The sequence below is a fragment of the Glandiceps talaboti genome, chromosome 15, assembly GCF_964340395.1.
Source record: "Glandiceps talaboti chromosome 15, keGlaTala1.1, whole genome shotgun sequence".
NCBI lineage: Eukaryota > Metazoa > Hemichordata > Enteropneusta > Spengelidae > Glandiceps > Glandiceps talaboti.
Window position 1 is genome coordinate 23,035,715 of NC_135563.1, and position 23,548 is coordinate 23,059,262.

The following is a 23,548-nucleotide window of genomic DNA, read 5'->3' on the forward strand; positions in this document are numbered from 1 at the left end:
GGGGGGGGGGGGGGTAGAGCCAGAAATACAAGAAATACATTTTTATCATCAGTTTTGCCAAGATTGAACAATGTCTTCAATTTAACAAAAATATGATTGCAAGGAAACATTTCAGCCTAATCACTTATATGTTGCCCAATAGTCTTATAGGCTTCAAGATAAGCTATATATGTCTATTTTTTTGACATCGTCAGTGCATTATTGTTGTGTGCAAACGGGTTTCTCCTCTACTGTTGTATTCGTGGATACGACATATTGCGAAGATCGTGTAGAGGATTAATGAGATATAAGATAGAGAAAATGGATTTGTATCGATTGATGTACTTAATAATTAAGTTGTATCAGTCCCACCTTTTCAAAAGAGTACGCAATCATGTGCCATGGAATGTCTCGGAGAGATTTGTAACTTTTCAAGTCAAGTTGGTTCATGTGTCTACTAAGAGTTCGAAAGGCACCGTCAACGGTAACGAATCAAACAAAAGTAAATAAAACTATCAGAAAATAGTTTTGTAATATATTGTGCCGATTCGGAGAAAACGTGACACACAAAATGAGTAATTCCCCTGGTAATATAGATCGATACGGACGACCGAACAAGAATTGAGGGCATGTTTCAATTAAGATTTATATTGAGCATGCGTCATCCGACCATACAGAGGCGTGATGGATTACCGAACTTTTCTCGACCCATTCCTCGATAAATCACGTGGGGGCATACGAACACTCCAGTAGCTCATCATTCCAACGGAAACTGTTGAATCTTGCTGTACTTGTGTTTAAAGTATCCCCCTGATCAGCAACTTACTGGTGAGTATGATATTACTGATTTTCTCATTTGAGTGATTAAAACCTGTAACGCGAAACGACCAGACAGAGAGATTGACACCTGTCCACAGCCCAGGGTTCTCAGTTCTGTGTTTTGAATGATTTAATATAACATTTTGGATTGTTTGATAGCAGAGATAGTTCAGTGGTTTTTTGTGTGTGAATAAGATGTGATTTTTTTAAATAAATGAATGTATGTAATTGTAAGTAAAGAACAAGTGTTGTGGTGTTGAGAGTGACAAATCTTTATTAGTATTGCCAAAGTTACCTTGAGTCGGCTAATGCCCGGGTTCGTTCGTCCGTACTAAGGGAGCCTTCAATAATTACAGATGAGGGAGGGCCGGGAGAATTGGGGGTAGGTCACATTTTCCAATCGGTGTTCAGGGGAGGGCCACATTTTAGATAATGAAATTAGTGGGGAGGGTCACACTACTAATTCTAACTTCTAACTCTGCACTTATTAGTTTTATATTTTGGCATCCCACCACTGCCACCATTGCAACATCCCACGACTGTACCATAATATCAGAACACATCAGTCAAATCGCTGCTGACAACCATGCAGTGAATCAATTGTTAGTAATGTTGTGGTGTGAGGAGAGAAGTGGCTCGCATAGGGATGGAGGGTGGACAGTGTGGTAAGATATTGGGGATCGATAATGTTGACCCCATCTTGTCTTTTGGAGTTCATGTCTTCATCTCTGGTGAGCAGTTGTTGACGGTGCCGTAAAGAGGCCTGTGATTTACGACGATGAAGTGTGATGGCAGTCGTACGTGGGAAAGAGTCCTTATATTTTGAGACTCGTGTCCCTTTTTCATATCTGACAGCATTTTAACCATTCAATTTGTTTTTTGAAGTATTTGAAAATGTTGAGGGTCCTGTTTTAGAGAAAGGAGGGCCACCTTTTAGAAAAGGGATAGAGGAAAAGGGGAGGGTTACATTTTATGTAACAGACTGGGTTTGATTTCCCTCTGTCCCCCCTGTAATTACTGAAGGATCCTTAATTTTCCCCTTTGTGATGTCCTAGTAGTATGAACCAACTTTAATCTATTTGACATACCATCCCGTCTGAACGATAGCAGACCAACCAGGTCATGCACTGGATGTGGGTAGTTAAGTTTGAATTTAATCAGTTTAATACTTTATTTGTTTAATTTCAATATATAAACAGTTATTGTTTTGCCTCCAGCCTACGACCGGAAACGGGTAAGGTCTTCCTGACTATCCTCCACGTGACGGCCGCACCCGCACCCTCACCCATCACTAGGCCCTGGTGCCACATTCCCCATCTGAAGCCGAGTCTGTCCTTTGAGGGGGGCACCGTAGGGGGCGCACAATTTGTACCGTAGATTAAAAGAAACCCTTTACATTCAAATTACTAATGCATATTTAACCATCGCTTGTTTTTGGTAGAACTGAGACCTGTATTTACAGGAATAATACACACACACAAAAGTCGATGACGTCATTTATTATACGTACTTTAAAATGAACGCCACAGGCCACAATACGCTTTTTTCGCCAATGAAGGCATGCATCGATATGAACATTATGGTAGTATAGTTTAATTATAGTTTAATTATGGTTTATGTCAGTATTTTCTGTCAAGTCAATAAACTCAGTTTGTGGAAATCTCACATCTACTTGTTCAGTAGAATGAAGAAAAATCAATTTAAAATATAGCTACACAAACGGATACGTCTGTTTACAATGTTTGACAAGACAGAAAACGCCAAACATGGTATATATCAACAGATAAGAGCATTCAACACAAAGTTTAGCCTTGGTTGGAAACATGTTGCTCTTGAAATTGGATACCAAACACATGTCAGTTAAGGAGTTTGGTGTTAAGTGTTTGTTTGCAACTTATACTTTGGTCTATACGTGAAACTGGTGTATTTTAAAGTCTAAGGGCATACTTTTATTTTGAATTTAATGTTTGTAATTCCGTTCCAAATGACATGTACGCTTACATCTTGAATAGAATCAATAAAAATTCCTGTTGAAATTAACTTTAGCTCGTCAGTTACGCGGTCCTTTCAGTACTCTTTTCAATAACTAATAAAAGTAACTAAAGAGTTGCATCGTTTCACTGTATTCAGTCACGAGTGAAATGAAAGTGGCCTGAGTACACATTAGCTCTGTGCCGTCTACTATAAAGTATAAGTTGAAACCTTTTCCAGTTTCTACATTGGAGCTTCCCTCACACCTCTATTCAATGTTTGTATATTTCGTTTTGTATGTTTGCTTACTTTCGTATTCAGTTCTCATTGTGCTCTTCTACTGTAAAATCGATTTCGAGGAAAATTGAAGGAAGCCCGGAAAAAATATAGCACTTGTTATGTCAGTGACATCCGGAGTTACGAGTGGAACTTGAGTTTTACATTTCTAAGAAAGCACTTTGCTGAAAAGAGTTTAAAGAATTCCTAGTCTAGAAGTCGTCAAGAGGGCCAGGTCTAATTATTCTCCCAGGCAACTCTTGTTAATGAAGTATGCCAGGTTTTGTTTTTCTGGAGAATCAAGAAGTCATCACCTTGCGCGAAACGCGAAATACCGTCCCCGTGTTTGTAAACAACAAACGGGTTCCCGTTTATTTTTGTTTTGTTTAAATGTTGAGGTAGTTCCTCAAGTTGTTACTTATTCATAGCTTCTAAGAAAATACGGATAATTACTTAACCACCATCCTCTTTTCTTTTCTTTTAAGATTGTTTACCTTCAAAATAATGTTAAGAAAGGGGAAGGGAACGGACGGGACAGCTCTGCTTTCAGTTGTCCGTGACTATAGGTAATAAAGTAATCTACAGCCATGTGTATTGCAGAGCAGAGATGAATGTAATCGGAACGTCGTTTTATCAGTGTATGAAAATAAAACCTGGCTTTGAAGGTGTAAAAGAAAATTAATCCTCTGGAACATATAGTTTAACACATACACTTAACAAAAACAGCACACAGCAGGATGCAATCCATAAGTTCTTCAAGTCATCGAATAGTATTCAAAAAATACCGTCACTGGTGTCTGCATTGGAACAGACACCAGGGACGTTATTATTTTTGAATATTCCCAAATCCCTAATAACGTCATTATTTTGTATTAAGACTATCCTTGAATAGAATATTAGCTCACAAGTGACTGTGGATTAGACCATCCATGAATAGAGTATTAGCTCACAAGTGACTGTGGATTAGACCATCCATGAATAGAGTTTTAGCTCACAAGTGACTGTGGTTTGTTGTGTGCTGTGACCGTCTGTAGCTGTGAGTGAATATAATGTGATAGTGTGATAAGGAGAAGACATCCAGGCACATTCCAGAGCCGTTTTATCAATGGTGGACAATTAAAAATGGCTCTGAATGTGCCGAGATGTCTCGATGGTTGTAATAAGTGATATTTTAAAATGCCAAAATGATAACAATACCCCCCCCCCGATCACAATTGAAGTTTGAATTCAGAAAACAGACATCGAGAAAAATTCTCAAAGTATATTGTTGCATGCCATACCATTTACAATTATTTTATAATTATGAGAAATTACAGTATTCAAGGCACTAAGTCAGTATTCTTAGTGATTTTATTTTATGGTAGGATTTCGTTTTCGCACGAATGTACCTGAGAATTTGCCATACGTAGCTAGTTTCTGTACTTGCAGCACACCAAAATGTTTTAGTTCATACTCTTGAAGCAAACCTTTTCTCGCTTTTGGCCTGCGATTTCGAAAATCTTCCAACCCCCACCCCCACCCCGAATTCAAATGGTTAGCCACTGGGTTCACAATGGGTATCACACCCGGGATTCTACGTTCACGCCAAATTCAGGACACTCAATCATGTGTGTGGTACCAAAAGTGTCAAGTAAAGTTTGATGGCATCGATAAATAAGATTAAAAGTAATCCGACCCAATTCCTTGTCAGGTTGGTATCAATGAGATGACGTCAGAGGCGACGTATTAATCATTGCGGTAGACAAAACCCCCAGTGACCTTTACTTTGCAGGTACAGTGTGGACAGCTGATTTACTTTGTGTGTACCTTTCCTGCGTCAGGTCAACTACGTCACTTCTTCCTCATTTGGGACCTCATCGGATGGCGTGAGGAGTGCATAGCCCCAGGGTTGCGCCTCGCTCCACTTTAATGATACCATACCTCTGTTTACTGACTGCCCGAATTCTCATAACAAGTCTCTACTAGAACCTGTGGAATGCATGCTTAGTAAATATGTTATGTTTACATGTGTCTGGTATGTCTAGAATCGCTTTAACCAGATATCAAACATGTGTTTAAAACACTGTCAATATTTTAGAAAATTGTCAAAAGATTGTCAAATCCAGAATACGACATGACACCCAAAAATTGCTCTATCCGATATCGGTCCTTGCTGTACTTACACAAGATCCTTTGCGTTGGTGTATTTTCATATCGTCCCCTCCACGGACAGTACTAGTGAAGGACTATGGTGGGTACTAAATTTATATTCGCACTCACAATAATTGCCAGAGGAATTACAAGAGGTGACAAAGCACAGACGAAATAAGTAAAATAAAATAAAGTATACAATAAAAAAGTTAAAATTAAATGTGAAAGGGAAACATTAAAATAATCCGCCAGGTGCTACAGGTTACTCTATCGTTAGATAACCAAGATGTCACATTGAATGGCAGTCATTTCTATTTCACGATATTTCACTTCACTAAAGTGCATAAGTTAACCTATTCGAATCCAGGCTAGGTGGGCGGGAAAGTTTAACGATACCGTTGAAAATCTATTACGCGACAATGCCCGAGATTTGTATGAAGTCATTTATTACACTACCATGTAGGAACACTGCAAACATATATGACCTTCTTGTCTGTAAGGTCATCTTCACAAAGGGTCTGGTAGTCTTCCAAACACCTCGCGCTGTTCTGACCTGTAGTTGTAGTATCAGCCAATCAGCAACTTTAAACACTTGTTTTCCGAAGGGGCATCAATTTAATTTGGCGGCTGTCGGCACCCCAAACATTTAATTACCTCCTGACGACAAAAACGTCGTCAAAATAGACGGTCTGTGAAGTTACAAAGGGTACGACAAGAGACGAAGTACTGTTTTAACGACAAAGGTATGAATGTGAGTGATAGTACTTAACCAATGCATATCAGACACCACAATGATATCCATTCATTACATATATATATAGTATAGTTTAGTATCACACACAGTTGCATATCGTTTATGAAATTAGTACATATTAGGTAGAATTCATAACCTGTGGACAATATACATATATATGTATCTACAAAACAGAGAAACGTATAACTTTGACCATGGAGTGATAAGGTCACCGTAGTTCAACAACTACCCAAGTGAGACCTTTGGACGGTCAAACACCTCGGGCGGTGGACATGCTCATTTTCGGTGAAGTGTAAGCTGAACTGAACGCTACACATAGTGCACTTTGGTATTGGAGACATCACGACGGATTTACAACTACAACATACACATGTGTGTACATCTGTTGTTGCTTTTATCTGAATGTTTACAGTCAAACCCTCGCACTACCTATTAAAAGAAACTTATTCACGTGAAGGTCAAACCGTGCTTGGAATGAATCGTTCCACGAGTTTCACGTCTAGCAGTACGTAAACTGGCAGCTTTGACAGTTTGTTGGTTCGCGGTCAATTTCAAAGTCCCCAAAAGTATTTTTCTTCAACATTTACAGGAATTGCATCGACACAAATCCACCAGCAAGATGGAACAGAACGGACCGTTGGACACGAAGGTAAACATCGAAAATGGGGACGATGGAATTGTGGAGATGCAACCTTTGCGCACCGACGATAGAGAACAAAGTTGTGACGATGACGGCAGCGGAAATCAAAAGTCGAGGTTAGCCTACCGTATTGACGATGTTCCATCCTGGTATTTGTGTGTTTTCCTCGGACTTCAGGCAAGTATACAAATTAGAAAACATTGCAATGTCATGTTTACTTTAGTAGAAACTCTTGTAAATACGAGTGTCTTTGCATCTCACTTTTGTAAAATAACTGTCTTATTTTAGATTCTAACGCTGTGTAGCCAGTCAATGGTCGGATGCCATAATTTTGTATACAGTTCACAACCTTACCGTCTACTCTATTGTTTGAAGTGAGTTTCAGGTGACACATGCATACCTGAATGTAAATATTGCATGCACCGTGCACATGTATGTGAGATAGTACTAGCGTGGGAACACAACAGACTGGCTTTATACTGCACAACATCAACATTTGAATATTGGCGAGTTGGTAAACCTACATTAGGTTTTACAAAGTTGGCATTTAATAACTTCATTACCGTTATCGACAGCAAGCCAATATTACCAGGTTCGAAGCTATGGCAACCAGTAAAACTATTTTGTCGAAGCACCGGACCTTGGTTGATTTTTAACTTTTAACCTAATAGTATGGTAAAGGAGATATACTTTGGTTACTTTTGGTACCAAGTATGAATACAAATTAATAGAACCTTCAGCATAGATGTTACAAGGCTTTCAGTTTATCAACATTCTACATTCCATCACCGTACTTTATCTTAAAATTGATGCATTGCCACATTTAACGAAGTGGTGCATACTTGCAACGTTTTGTATAAATTGATAAATTGATAACTTTTTATTCAAAATAGTTTGCTAATTATTAATAATGTTACCAGACTGAGTGATGTCAAGAACAAAAATCGTAACACAGTGATTCTGACTGTCCGTTTATTCCGGACATGTCGTTCCTCGACGTTGAAGCATGACGTGGCCGAATGCTTCACCCTGTCCGACAAACGTCATACTCCACAGGGGAGACGGACTGTATTGGTATACTAGTAGTTTACGTTCAATATGAAAGATTATACGTAGAAATTACTGTCAAAATAAGTTGGGGTTTGCAAGGGTATAGTGTAAAACCATGATGTAAAACAAAGTGTGATTTATTAGTCGCAATTCAATAGGTTATCATGACTGCAATGCAAACACTACTTGCACTATGCTATGATAATCTTTATCTGTCGGCATTGTTGATGACGTATGTAGTCGCTGGGCTACAATTTATTGAGTGGAGAAAAGAAGTAGGAACGAAGAAAGGAAGGGAAGAACAGAGAGAAAGAGAACGAGTACAAAGTTGGCGTCAGATTCAGATTCAGCTAGCGTCATATTGAGCGTCAAATAGTCTCAGATCCGAAGACACCCGACGGATTCAATCAAACCTGAAATAATACCATTGAGACTACAGGGAAAGATTCCGCTTCACAACCTCTTGATGGAAGGTGGAATGTCTCTGCTTGCACAATTTTTAAAATTCAAATTTGAATTTTTAAAAATGGCAACATAAACTTAATTTTTACTGACACCTTTACTGACGCCATGTACATTATTGGCAAAATGTATCAACCAACGAACATACAGTGGGTGAACTTGGGGCTATTAATGTCATGGTGGCAAGTATTTTAACTCCATTTCACGTATTTTTCCCAAATAAATATTGTGCAAGCAGTGACATTCCTACTGCCATCAAAAGGTTGTGAAGCGGAATATTTCCCTGTAGTCTCAACGGTATTATTTCAGGTTTGATTGAGTCCTTCTGGCTGGGCCGTCGGGTGTCTTCGGATCTGAAGCTATCTGACGCTCAATATGACGCTATCTGAATCTGAATCTGAATCTGACGCCAACTTTATTCTCGTGAGAAAGAGACGAAATATTACACATCGTAGAATTGAGAGGAGTCTTTATACTGCTTCATGAACAAGTAGTATACTTCATGATTTAGTTCTGATCAAAACAATAATCATTTAGTTTCAATTACTTAAAATGTTTGTGTCCATTTCACATGGTGAAATAGGCATTTAAAGGAGGAGAGCACATAGCTCAAGGTTAAAATCAAGTTCAAAGTAAGGTCACAAAACATTCTATCACATTTAGTTCTTTTACAATACCAGGAGAAAGATAAGTATTAGAATGTCGATGAACTCTCCATGATTGTGCGTCAACTTCCTTGGTGTTTTGTGAAATAACAAAACGTGACAGGATGTTTGCTTGATACACTTGAATAGGGAACTTGCAATCCAGACTGAGCATGCTCAGACGCAAAGGACTGTGGGATTATCTGTGGTTATCATAATATCTAATCTTGAGCTACCGATAAAATAAACCTTCCACAATGGTCAGGGTGACTATGAATTGATTATTTGTGGTTACAAACAAGGTATCAACATTGTTTACAATACTAATTGATAAGTATTAATTATGACATTTCCCATGATGCAACATTCAACATGGCGGGTTTGCAAGTCCCCTATTATGTGTGAAATCCTCTTTCTAAAACATACCAATCTAGTGACAGTCTACTAGTTGAACTCTGATGGGAATGGATGAGAGGAGTTTACTTTTTGTCACACCAACATCACATTCTGACTTGTTTTCCTGACATAAGCAAACAGGGAGAGTACAGAAATGTGCAAGACTTTTAAGAAAATGTATGGGTTAGTAGGTATGTAAGACATTCACTTTTGAAAAATGATCACCTCAACACATCAAAAACGTGAGTTTGACCTTTGAGCGTCTCCTCCTTAATTTGAAGAAAATAACGGTAAATTTACCAAAACCAAGGCAAACCGTTCCACCAGTTTAAAAGACGTCAAGTGATCCTCCAGAAGGTGATTTGATATTGCTTTTAAATTTGACATGTGATGACTTTAATTTTTTCTTAATACAATATATATATATATATATATATATATATATATATATATATATATATATATATATATATATATATATATATATATATATATATATTGATTTATATTGATTTATATTGATTTATTGAAAAAACATACATAACAAATAAATTAACAAAATATATAAATTAAATTAAGTCAAAGAATATTCAATCAAATACATCAGTAATTCCATGGACACACACATATATATGTATAGTACAAGAGATGTGCGGTCTTGATAGGATATTCGCGTTCACAGTCGTTCATTTACTTGGACCTAGCTCTGGATATATGCGCTTCGATAACTCCGACACATCTCCGTGTCCGGAGTGGTTTACCATATTCAGTTTTTCAATGATAAATTTGTTGATCTTTACAGCATTATTTGACTATGTTCGGAGGTACTTTATCAATACCACTTCTGTTATCAAGACATTTATGTATTGGTGATAATTTCTTGGCAACAAGTCAGATATTGAGTACGATTTTATTTGTTTCTGGATTCTCAACATTCCTGCAGACTACATTTGGCGTGAGGTAAGTTATTTCAGTATTGTAATTATGTTTACACCTGAACTTGAACTTAAAATTGGACTAGCTGTAACTGGAGAATTGTTTTTCGATCTAACAACCCTGTAACTGGGGCATTGTTTTTCGATCTAACAACCCTGTAACTGGGGCATTGCTTTTCGATCTATAGTAACAACCCTGTAACTGGGGCATTGTTTTTCGATCTAACAACCCTGTAACTGGGGCATTGTTTTTCGATCTAACAACCCTGTAACTGGGGCATTGCTTTTCGATCTAACAACCCTGTAACAGGGGGATTGCTTTTCGATCTAACAACCCTGTAACTGGGGCATTGCTTTTCGATCTAACAACCCTGTAACTGGGGCATTGTTTTTCGATCTAACAACCCTGTAAATGGGGCATTGTTTTTCGATCTAACAACCCTGTAACTGGGGCATTGTTTTTCGATCTAACAACCCTGTAACTGGGGCATTGCTTTTCGATCTATAGTAACAACCCTGTAACTGGGGCATTGCTTTTCGATCTTACAACCCTGTAACTGGGGCATTGCTTTTCGATCTAACAACCCTGTAACTGGGGCATTGCTTTTCGATTTAACAACCCTGTAACTGGGGCATTGCTTTTCGATCTATAGTAACAACCCTGTAACTGGGGCATTGCTTTTCGATCTATAGTAACAACCCTGTAACTGGGGCATTGTTTTTCGATCTTACAACCCTGTAACTGGGGAATTGATTTTCGATCTAACAACCCTGTAACAACCAATCGTAATTACTGAAATTTGTTCAATTACCAATAATTAGACACTGTGTATTGTGCATTGGTCAATTTTGTTCATAAGTGGTACAGTGCAATATTGGAATTATTATAGCCATTGTATGGTCCATACCTTAAAATGACCGTTTTTTAAGTGTGTTATGTGTACATCTACACATACAAGTTTACATACGTAATTCAGTACACGTGATGGTGTTCATCGGGTACATTGAAGCTGCAACGAAAGTATTATTTTTTTTATCAGACGACCAAAATATATTAACTGAAATTGCCTGCTAATCAGTGGTCGATATCATCCGTAAGCAGTACATAACAGGTTGAAATCGTAATCGCCGTCGAGAGCGCTGTGTTTTGGGTGTGGACCTCAAATCAATTTTGATTTATCGTGTATACAGCTACTACGTTTACAAACAGGTGACGCAATACTGTACACGGTGTACTATACTACAAGTAAGTTATTGTACCTAAAAAAATTCAAAGAAAACACATTCCAGTTGCAGGTAGTGCAGCTATAAGTCATGATATCTAATACAGTGTTTGTAATTGAACTAAGCTCGTTACAGCTAGTACAGTAAGTATAGTTTTAAAAGTGATGACTGTAGTTATAACATAATCGTCTAATCTCAAAACGACCTGTTGATTGCCCACTCGACTGGAACAAGTTGTTATATTGCTGGCGGAGGTAAATCAATCATTCAGTGATACGCATACAATATGTCATTGAATGAGAAATTGCATTCCTTATCACAGGTGCTGAGGAGTTGGGTGAAGCACTTTTGACCAGAAGTGTTTGTCACGTTTGTGTCTGAAACACCCAACTCCTATAATGCAGTAATTTATTCATTCCCACAACCCAAAGTTCTGCTGAAGCAACGAAAAATAATAGTGCGACCTTTGCGTGGGTGTCTGATAAACGACCCCGTATTAAAGTGGTTTTTACGACGATACAGTTTACTTGAACACGAACATAACGAACGATAGATCAATCTGAGTTGACAGACCAGAAGTTTGTGTGTCTCAACCTCACACCAAAATATAGGGCGGGACGCTGTTAAGTAGTTTAGTGTGTGCTCTATTTCAGAGCGAATTGTTGCGTCGAATCCTCAAATGACTATGAAACTTTATAAAAGTGTGTCTGTGTCTGTCTGTGTATGTATGTGTGTCTGTGTCTGTGTGTGTGTGTCTGTGTGTATGTATGTGTGTGTGTGCATGTATGTGTGTGTGTCTCTGTGTGTGTGTGTGTGTGTGTGTGTGTGTGTGTGTGTGTGTGTGTGTGTGTGTGTGTCAATTAAAGACAACATTTCTGGTCAAAAGCATTTATCATTTGTTGATTTCACACCAACAATTTACTCTGAAACAGAACATATTGATAGATGAGTCAATTTTAAACAACAGAACAGAAAACTGATTAGAGTAAGTTTGTGTCAAACACCAAAATGCTAAGCATTCACATGAATTAACAAGACAAACGTCTCGGAAGTTCTCAAAAGTGTTCTACTTTTGGTCTTTATACATTAATAGTTGTATATAGAATGGTATATATAAACATATTACAGTAAGAACGGACGGACGGATTTGTTTTGAACATGTAGTAGTCGTGTCTTCACTGTAAAAACAAACATATATCCAGGGTAGTGTCAAACTTACGTACATGTATTTATATTCATGTTTTTTGTTGTCAGATTGCCAATACTACAAGGAGGCACATTTGCATTTCTAATACCAACTATTGCGATATTAAGTTTGCCTCAGTGGAAATGCCCAGAAACAACAAATAATTCTGGTAAGTGTAGGCCATGTGCATGCATTGTATATTGATAAACAGTTGCCATGGTTACTAACCATACATCTTTGTTGCACACTCTTGTCCTTATGCTCTATATTTTGAGGAAATCAAATCCATCTCGAAATACTTTGAATGGTGTCTAAATTAAATCCATCTCGAAATATTAATACATCTCGAAAAATTTTGAAGGGTGTCCTTTTTTGTACAACTGATTTGGTAAAATATGAAGGGTGGGCTGATGTGCTTGACACGATCACACGTGCGAAGTTTTTGCGCAAGTAGGAGAAACGACTACTCTAGTCAGAAACTAAGAACCGTCACTTCTTTATCTTTAAACAAAATTTACAGTATGATGAAACGGAAGAGCGACCTCTGACCTCAACCTGTAAATTACTCAAAGTGCGATAAATCCACTCGACTAATGTGGGAAATTCTTGGCATTTGTTTATTCTACCACCGCATGGATTTTCTCACAACTTTTGCTGCCTTTATCAAACCATGACAAATACGTTCACAAGACGAGAAACTGTTCCTGTAGATTGAAAAAGGTCGTGAAAATGTTTGATCTCGTCGTTCCGCGTAGATTAACGCAATGACCTGTGATTTGTAAACTACTGCTTTAATAGCTTCTAGTATCGTCATTTCACTCAGCTTCTCACACTTATACGACCATTCTCTTACAAACAGGAATGTTGTAAATGTTGTTTACTAGATTAATGACTGAAGTTATTTATGTTGTCGTGTGATCACATGAGTGAAATGGTGTGAATGGTTGATTTATTGACAGATTTGAGTATGTGATTATTAATTGGCCACTTCAAGCTATCACATAGAGTTATAGTAAAACGTTACATCAATATTTTGTAAAACTTATTTGAAAGCAAAACAGATGGCATCATATCGATATGTGCAATAAATACTTATCTTCGTTTACTATCATGAAGGCAACAATGAATCCTGAGATGTTCTCTGAGTGGAAAAATGTCAACTGTTCTTTAACCAATCAGAATGAAGCTTTCGTGAGGTTTCTGGTTTTATCAAAATTTTTGTTTTGCATACTTGTCCGCCCTGGTTCCTTGTTTCTGTGTTCTGTACCCACTGGTGTGTCTGTATTCTGGGACCCCCTCCAAGCACTCCCCGTACATACATGTAATACATTGTAAGACTAGCGAATTCAGTTTTTTTTTTGAAGTTGCTCTAAGAAGTTGCTCTCATTTCCTGTGACCTGACAATTACAATTTGATGAATTATTCGAATTCGTTGTAAGACACATGGTTTTTCATGACTATGACAACTTATCAGACAACCTTGACCAATCTCTGACCACAAGTAACCTTGACCAATTTCTCTGACCACAAGTAACCTTGACCAATTTCTCTGACCACAAGTAACCATGACCAATTCTCGGACCATAATAGAGACTGACTTAGCCTGTCTACCTCGCTTTCAAGATACATCTTTAGTTGGTCGGAGTGACAAGAAGAGTTTAGAAATTTGTTTTTATGTCTTATACTACTTTTCAGGCCATGGAGTTTTAAATGAAGTCGTCAACAATCCATGCTTTGGAACTAATTTGAACATTTCAAACTTGTCAACTAATGCTGAGTACAACAATCTCATAGTTTCCAATATCTCTAACGTTTCTGACATCATAAATGGTAGTGCATGTACTATGAATGTATATAGTGAAGATTGGAAACCAAGAATGCGAGAGGTGTGTATAATATACTCAGTATGTATTTTGGCACAAACTTTTAGTTGCAGTCTGGGTTCGAACCCGCCTGGTGTCGGCTGGGATTGATTAAAAAGTTAACCAGGTCTGTATGTAAGAAGGGTGATGCTCAGTTTGACCCTGCCGAACAACGCAGGTTTTCCCCGGGTACTCCGGTTTCCTCCTGCTTCTTCAACACTAGGGCACTAGGGCGCTGCTCTTGTGGCGACCTTTCAACAAATTTCCGAATTTATTTGGACGAATAAAGATTATTATTAAAGATAACTGTTTACATTTTGCTCCACTTTATTTTGGCGAGTATAAATAACTTTTGGCTACCGTGCATTTATAGTCACATCACTTTAAATTTGTAAGTTAATGATTTGAAAAAAATCTGCTTTTATTAATAATGGTTTATTAAGTGAAAGTGATTTCATTTTCAGGCTGACTTCTTTTATCGTAAACATGGTTTTCATTAATAAGCTAGCTATATGTAAATTTAGGGCAGCAATACGAAGTTTCACAGTATCGTGACGAGTTCTAATGTCATCGAATCATTCGTCGACGGTGGCATTAATCTTATAAAGTGACTATAAGAGTTTTTTACCCCAGTAAAATAAACTTATAAACTCTAACTCGTATTTTATAACTATAAAGACATCGACAGGAAAACAAAGTATCCACTGTGTCGTAACTTATAATTAAAATATAATGATAAATTAATATTTCATTGCATAACTATGAAATCTGTAGAAATTTGCATAAAATCTGAAAACATCTCAATTGTAGAGCAACAAAGTGAGCAAAAGTATTCAACGTTAAAAAAACAAAACTGATTTTAATCTATATATAGTAACAATGTAAAATCACAGACAGTTACGGAATTCAATGGTTCTATGGTGCTAGTAAGATGTACAAATAAAGATGCCTTTCACATATATACTAGTATTAGCATCATTCTCTAATTGGTATGTAACCTAATTCTATAGACTTTGTACAAAGGAATCTATGAATGACTCGTCGACGTTACTGTATATATAATGTTATGTGAACGTTAGTCCACTAAGTAATTGGTAAAGTGAACTCATGTTGACTCACCTTTCTTTCAGATCCAAGGTGCTATTATGGTGGCGTCATGTTTTCAAGTGTTGTGTGGTTTTGGTGGTGTCATTGGTATTTTGATTCGTTTTATTGGTCCTTTGTCCATTGCACCTACAATTACATTGGTTGGTTTATCGTTGGTAGAAGAAGCAGCAGTTCACGCTAGCAAACAATGGGGTATTGCTGTCATGTTAGTATCCACACATTGGTATTTGAACTTGTTACCTTTTGATCATAGAGACACATAATATTGCTTAGATTGATGTTTTCCTGAGGAAATTATCCCACAAATTATGTTACTACAAATGACGTATAAATACATTCTATACTATAAGACAAGTATTACGCTTTCAGCCTTAGACAAGGAAAACAACAGTCGAAAGTAATACCGACTTGTTCCTATGATATACCCATGGTATCTTCAGAATGGCTGTTCACTTGCTACAACCGACCACTAGGTGGCGATATCATCAACAGGTGGTGACATCGTCAACGTTAACCAGTTATACATGTGGTTGGTAAAGAACTGTTGAAAATTAACATAGGATAAAGGCGGGACCGATGTATACCATCTGACTACGGAAAAATCACCATTTGGGAGATCACACCATTCAATACAAAGAATAGTGTTAAACTCTTGAATTGCACGTACTGCTTTTGTTTTACGATTGCTAAAAAATTGAATGCGATTTGACACAGTACTAGTACACCGGTTTGCACAAATCAACGGCCATCTACTATTATACCCTGAAAAAGATAGAATATCAGGCCAATCATTGTTGCAGGGCAAAAATCGGGTTAAACTTTTTAAATGCGCTTACTTCACTATTTAAATGTACTTACTCTAGTATTACACACACAATGGGCTTGTTGAATTAAGCATAGGTTGCATTTTCTAACTGAATTACATGCTGGATATGGAAGGTGCAGCCAACTAAGATGTTCTGAGACTCGTAAAACGCTGTTCGTGGGTGAAATTTTGTTGTTTCAGTCAGCAGTGGGAGGGAAAAACAACAGCCAGTATTTCAGCAGACTGTGTGGACAAGGTACCGGCAATGCATCAGTTCAATGTGGAATGATGGGGAGAGGGTAGTGTGAAGTATTCCAATATGGGAAGAGAAAAGGAGAAACGGACAAGATAGTTTTGATAGTGCGTAGTGGGCAGTGGGCATGTGGATCCAACGGGAGTCATTTCATGAAATGTTGCAGTAGGAGGGCATATATGAATAGCTGTCACTTTCTCATTTAATCGACGAGAAAACCTAAAACTGTGTCAACATAGTTTATTAACTTGCACGATTTCCGAAAATCGACTCGTTGACTGCACCTGTTACTGAATTACATATACTATGCTTTTAATAACTAAATGACACATTTCAAGTATGCAAACTGCATTATCATCCCTTCAGCTCTCTTTCAAGATAATTAATACATTTATGTAGTTTACATTTGTATGTAATTCAGAATCTTTTAAAAGTTGAAGAAAGAGAGCATTTCTTTTTAAAAGGGGGACCATTTAGATGATTTATTTGTTTATCTTTCCTACTCAGGACCATGGCGCTAATCTTAATATTTTCTCAGTACCTGAGAAACGTAAAAGTGCCTTTTTGTGCATGGAAGAAACAGCGTGGTTGTAAAGTGAAAAGATATACATTCTTTACCATATTCCCGGTAAGTAAACTGAATTCAGCGATAGTTGAGTCCACCCAGTTGTCATTTCGATGTATGTATGTATGTATGTATGTATGTATGTATGTATGTATGTATGTATGTATGTATGTATGTATGTATGTATGTGGATGGATGGATGTGTGGGTGGGTGGGTGGATACTAGTATATGTATGCATGCATACCTCTGTATGCATACATGTAAAATGAAAATGAAAAGTGGGTGCTCGCAAGACTCAACTCAAAAAGTTTCAAAAACTCTGACGAACATTATCGTCAGCTAGCATCAAATCATATAATTATATGCGTTTGTGTGGGTCTGTGTATTGTATGAATTGTGCAAAGTTAGTAAGATACATGGTGCGATGTGATAAGTGGGGAATCTTTCGTTACATGTGGCGAAATGTTGGCGTTACCAAGGACGACCGCTCATTGATACCACTTGATTGTAAAGTAAAAATGACACTGGAATTTCTTTACACTGTGAATCAGTTATTCTTTTCATTTGCTTATCAGCTACGAACATTAATAATGAATTCGGTGTTGTTTATCCTTAGGTTATTTTGGCGATTAGCATATCGTGGGTTGTATGCGTCATTTTGACTGCCACTAACGTATTTCCAAATGATAAAGATCACCATAATTACAATGCCAGAACAGATGCACGTATTCGAGTGCTGGAAGAAGCTCCTTGGTTCTGGTTTCCTCTACCAGGTGAATTGATCCTCAGTTCTTGATCTTCAGTTCTTGACGAAGTGAAAAACATTGTTGTAGATACAGATTTTTAGTCTGTAAGATACGACGAGTCGTGTCACATTATCAGATGCAAGCCTGTCCGGGTAATGGCTGAACAACACGACGTGCATGTCGTGCCACAATGCAAGCCTGCCCGGGTAATGGCTGAACAACACGACGTATCTTACAGTGTAGGATTTCAGTAGACATCGTACGTCACACAAGTTTAATTTCCTGATTTTAAGGACGGTTGGAAGTGTGAAAAGTGATACTATGTTTAAAACTGCAATTTGAACTGGAATGGTGTTTTTTGTAAAAAACTGTTTTGTTAGGTACATCAACTTACTCGTAATATTGAGAGGACAGACTTTCCAATTGTCAGTGAAAGGACAGAAAGTGCGTGTTTTTTGGGTACATTTTTATGACAACGGGTCGGAGGTACTACTTCTACCCTAAATATATCAAAACTTTGATTTCGAGAGCAATGTTGTAAGGGGTGGTAGGTAGAAAGTCCACTTATTGAACATCATGTTTGAAATACAAACATCGAAAACGGATAATTTGCTCGTCACGGGGAATGAGGTTCGTCGTTGTAGTCAGTAGTGAGTGTACAGGGAAATTATGAAAAGAGAAAGAAGTGTTGGCACTGTGGAAACCGGGGTGTGTGGCTGGTTGGGCTCTTTCTCCCTTGTCTTTGTTTAAGCATATCTCGCTTTGAGATATACAAGTTTTGATTTCCTCAACAGAAATACATTTCAAAATTTGGGAGAAATGGTTTGAATCCATTCTATTAAACAAAAAGCTCTGAAAATTCACTCGTTGGAGATACATATGACTGTAACTGTGTATTAATCATAGTTTGGTGTCATGCCTTAATATTTGTTTGTTTGTTTGTTTGTTTGTCTGTTTGTTTGCTAACTCTAGGGCAATGGGGAACACCAACCGTCAGTATAGCCGCAGTTCTAGGTATGGTATCTGGAGTTTTGGCATCAATGATTGAATCGGTTGGTGATTATTATGCATGTGCACGTATGAGTGAGGCACCCACTCCGCCGATTCATGCTATAAACAGAGGTATAGGAGTTGAAGGAATTTGTTGCATCCTGGCCGGTTTGTGGGGTTCTGGGAATGGCACGACGTCATATTCAGAAAACATCGGAGCAATCGGTATTACAAAGGTTAGTGTTGCCGTCAATCTATCGTCAGCACTGTTTTTGTTAGTTCATCAGTGTATAATGGGAAGAATAGCCACAACGAAAGCATGGTGTATGGTCAGTGAGATCTCATACCACCAAGTAATGGTGAGATGAGGTGAGGTGAGATAGAAACAAAACACAGTCACAATTTCAAGCTTCGTGTTCAGTTCATTTGCCGATGATGAGGACGAAAAGTTAGGCGGTTAAACGAGTTTGTTGATTGATGAATAAACGAACGAACGAACGAACGAACGAATGGATGGATGGATGGATGGATGGATGGATGAATGAACGAACGAACGAATGGATGGATGGATGGATGGGTGAACGAATGAATGGATGGATGGATGGATGGATGAGTGAATAAATTAATCGATCAAGATCAAGAGTTAGATTATTTCTGTTATCTATCAATCCTCACCACTTCTGAATACGCTTATGTTCATATATTGATTTACTTAGAATGTGCTGAACTGGTCTTTTATTCCCCAAGATAATCACAACAGCAGTCCATATAATGGTGGAAAATGTACGTTATCGTGCATTTGTCTAAAAATATAAATGTGTTGAATGTAACAGCATTTCTTTCGCATATGAAATACATCTCAGATATAGTCATTTCTTGTGTTTACTGAGTTTATCTATAAACTACTTCCTGTACGTCAGGTTTTTAATAGACATTTTAAGGTTTTTCCTTCAATTTATTGAGTTACAAAGATGGACTCTCATTCATACCACTTACAAGAATCTATGCTCATATGATGTAGATAGTAGCCGATAGTTATCTGAGTCACAGTCACTGGCGTAAAAGGGCTGTTCATTTGGATATAATAGTAAATAAGGATTTTAAAATAACAATTGTTTACACACGGCTTACCTTGATGTAAGTTTTCTTTACTTTCTGTATTTGACATAAAGGTTGGCAGCCGACGTGTGTTACAGTATTGCAGTGCCATACTCCTAGTGTTTGGCGTCTTTGGTAAATTGGGTGCATTTTTTACAACTATACCCGAACCTGTTGTTGGTGGCGTGCTTTGTGTCATGTTTGGTATGTTGAATATTACAACTGTACACATATCAATGTAACTATTCCATATACATTGTCTATCCTTTTATCTATTTATTTATCACTAAGGAGCCAACATTTCAATTACAACTATTTTCCAGGTTTGCATTATGGACAATAAAGTTATTTATAATTCTAATTCTAATTCTACTTCTAATTTTCATGCCCCTTCCCCATTTCTCACCCTACCTCGCCGTAAATTCTGACCGCAACCTGATGTCTTCAGGTGATGAGAAAATACTTTTTTGAAGTATATGATATACAAGACAAAACTTATGACAGAGTGATATTTTTTTCTCCAGGATTTATCCTGTTTCTGTTTTTGTAAATATCGTATGTTATATTATTGTGGCACGTGACAAATTGTGCCCCTTTCACACTAATGATTACAAAATCTATATTGAAAACAAGTTTCTTTTTTCATCCTTGTATTAACTTCTGAAACCAGTGTTAGTTTTTGTTTTTGTTTTTGCTTGTGTTCGTTTTGTAATCTTACTCATTATTGATATTGTCATCACTCCTTACACAGGAATGATAAGTGCTGTTGGTATATCCAACCTGCAGTTCGTGGATATGAACTCATCACGGAATCTCTGTATCTTTGGTTTCTCTTTATTTTGCGGTTTGATGGTTCCTATATGGCTCGAGGATAACCCACATGTCATTCAAACAGGTAATGATGATTTTGTGAAATTTCAGAATGTAAGTAGTAATTAATTCTAAAACTGTTTCCCCTAAGACCAACATCAACATGTCATACATAAATAACCGATCAAGACCTCCACACGACATTTCTCTGCTATAGCTGTGCAATGCATTCACAGACAAGGAAAAAACTGTGAATGCATTCATCAGGTAGTCACATAATACAAACCAGGAGGTAAAAACGAAATGTCGTCTGGCTTAAAACAAATTCCTTCATAAATCTTGCTACGTTTTATCGGCTGACATAATTTGGTGAGCCTTGCTACGTTTTATCGTCTGACATAATTTGATGACATCTAGCACAATAAAATCTTAGTTACTAACATTATCTTAGCAGCTTGTTGCCAAATCATATACATTGTAACGACATATACTTGATTGAGGCATGTCAATGGATTTATTTATTTATTTATTTATTTATTTAAACTTTATTACAGACCCATGGTCCAGAGAATAACAAAAATATACCACAAGACTGCAAAATTTTTACATAACAGACAAATACAAACAGAAAATATTACAACAGGTATTATTTTAAAAGAAGAAAAATCAATGTAAATTAAAATGTAACAATTTTACTTCAGTTTTTGTCATACCAGAAAATAAAATGTAGCAATGTTAGCAATATGAATTTTGTCATCGCATTTTGATCGAGTAAGAAGATAAAATGTAACCATGCTCGTAATAATTCTATCGTGAAGCCAGACAACATTTTGTTTCTTCTCTCCTGATTTCCATTATGTCCACGTGGAATTTTCCGAAATCATGCGACTGATAAAGGCTAGGTATGGCATCATGAGATGTTCCATTCGCCAGTACATGTACATCGTCTGTAACAGTTAATTCTGTCCTAGTTATGAATTTGTGTTTGTGCATTCTGGTTTATTTTGATTTTATCAATGCCCGCTACACTTGTCTCTACTTCCAAATACTTGCCAGACTGAAGAGTAACCAATGCATGTTGGCCAATATACTGTATTTTACTGTGATGATCAAAATAAACAAGTGAATAGTAAGATAGTAAGAATTCTCATAATTCGTTGATTTGTCAATGTATGCTATTGATAAAGTTAGATGACCGCAATTAGATATTATTCTAAAGCAAGGCAAGTTGATCGCACTTGAACAAAAACAAAGTGGAATTCATACATCTACGTTCTACGTCACGACAACGTCCGTCTACGTGATTGGTGGTGCTCAAAAATATTAATTAACACGATCAAAATCGCCATTATTTTCACACTTCTTTATAAATAATGCTTGCCTGATTATAATAATTTATTCCTGGATATTTCTCTTCGGAAAATAGTCGTGAACTAAGGGATTTTGTCACTATTCAAATATTTCGACTCATAGTGACAAGACTCCTTAGGTCACGTGTAATTTCCCCTCCTGTACGAAGAACAATATTAGGGAACAATATCTAATAATATCTCTCGACAAGATTTACCTATACATGAAAATATATCATACAGGTAATACTGAAGTGGATGAAATTCTCACCGTCTTGTTGAGGAACAGTATATTTGTTGGTGGTTTACTGGGACTTACGTTGGACAATACCATACCAGGTATACATACAATTCATGTTTGTTCTCATTCAGATACAATTGCTGTTCTCAATCCTTGAGATGGCATAAGCTTCGAATATACTACATACAATTCTTTTCTCCAAACCCCCACCCCCCCCACCCCCACCCCCACTCTAAGTTGTTGTCCATGTCATGAATATTTTGTGGATTATTGATCTTTCATCAATGGCACCTAAAATTATGTATATTTTTGTAGGCACAAAAGAAGAGCGAGGACTGCTACATTGGCACCAAGAAGTCACTTACGGTAATCAACCAAGTGTACCAGCACAAGCGTTGACTACGTACGATTTCCCCTTCGGCATGTCGTTCGTAAGGAGATGGAAATTCGCAAGATATTTGCCCTTCTGTCCGACATTTGCCTTCGGCAAACAAAGGCGTGAATGATGTGAAAGTAAAAATGAAATTATATGTGCGGTCTTGCGCAGGGTTTTACGATACTTAGTGGTGTAACGTTTGTTATATGCTCATGTCCAAAGATTGTTTAACTGTTTTAACTGGCTTTATTTCATAGAGTAAATGTTTACAAGTTTAAAGAGTTGTGAATCTAGTACATATATGTATGTATGTATGTATGTATGTATGTATGTATGTATGTATGTATGTATGTATGTATGTACCAAAGTAAAGTCTTAACCAGTGATTGGTAGGAAATTAACTTTATCAGTAGCCAATAAATAAGTGGCCATATTTTTTGCAAGGCCAATTTGGTATTTAAGGACTAAAATTCATATCTCCATGTCCTCAACTCTACGTCCATGGAATTGTAGTTTATCGCATGGAACTTCCATGGTTATCGTTTGCCGTTGTTATACCAGACAAATGTATTACTTATCATTACATTATGTACTTTCTGATTAATGTAGTGTCTAGAGGTATAAACATGGTGAAAACCCTTATTTGTCACTCCGAAGAGGGCTGTAACCTATATTTTGTTGTTGTTGTTGTTGTTGTTGTTGTTGTTGTTGTTGTTGTTGATGATGATGATGATGATGTTGTTGTTGTTGTTGTTGTTGCTGTTGATGATGATGATGATGTTGTTGTTGTTGTTGTTGTTGTTGTTGTTGTTGTTGTTGTTGTTGATGATGTTGTTAGTGAATTCCATTGGACCGCATATCATACATATAATTTCATTA

The 23,548-nt window shown here is 37.2% G+C and overlaps 1 protein-coding gene across 5 annotated transcripts; it reads left to right on the plus strand.

Annotated features, from left to right (window-relative positions):
• Positions 1-576: 576 nt before the first annotated feature.
• Positions 577-22,978, plus strand: LOC144446174 (solute carrier family 23 member 2-like). 5 transcript variants are annotated; one of them, XM_078135925.1, is made up of 13 exons: positions 577-807; positions 6,519-6,746; positions 9,924-10,081; positions 12,535-12,635; positions 14,162-14,352; positions 15,459-15,640; positions 17,001-17,121; positions 17,676-17,832; positions 18,778-19,031; positions 19,968-20,097; positions 20,645-20,788; positions 22,296-22,391; positions 22,609-22,978. In XM_078135925.1, exons 2-13 carry the CDS (start codon positions 6,549-6,551, stop codon positions 22,797-22,799), a joined length of 1,923 nt encoding a protein of 640 aa, XP_077992051.1. In that variant the 5' UTR covers positions 577-807; positions 6,519-6,548; the 3' UTR covers positions 22,800-22,978. The 5 variants fall into 5 exon arrangements, with proteins under 5 accessions (XP_077992051.1, XP_077992050.1, XP_077992053.1 ...); XM_078135924.1 differs by lacking the exon at positions 577-807 and adding an exon at positions 5,203-5,275; XM_078135927.1 differs by lacking the exon at positions 577-807 and adding an exon at positions 5,683-5,926 and having other exon boundaries at positions 12,535-12,639; positions 14,301-14,352.
• Positions 22,979-23,548: the final 570 nt, after the last annotated feature.

Coding starts and splice junctions, on each gene's coding strand:
- LOC144446174 (XM_078135923.1), top strand. Junction 6,747..9,923: donor GTGTTTTCCTCGGACTTCAG/GCAAGTATACAA, acceptor TGATCTTTACAG/CATTATTTGACTATGTTCGG. Junction 12,636..14,161: donor AGAAACAACAAATAATTCTG/GTAAGTGTAGGC, acceptor ACTACTTTTCAG/GCCATGGAGTTTTAAATGAA.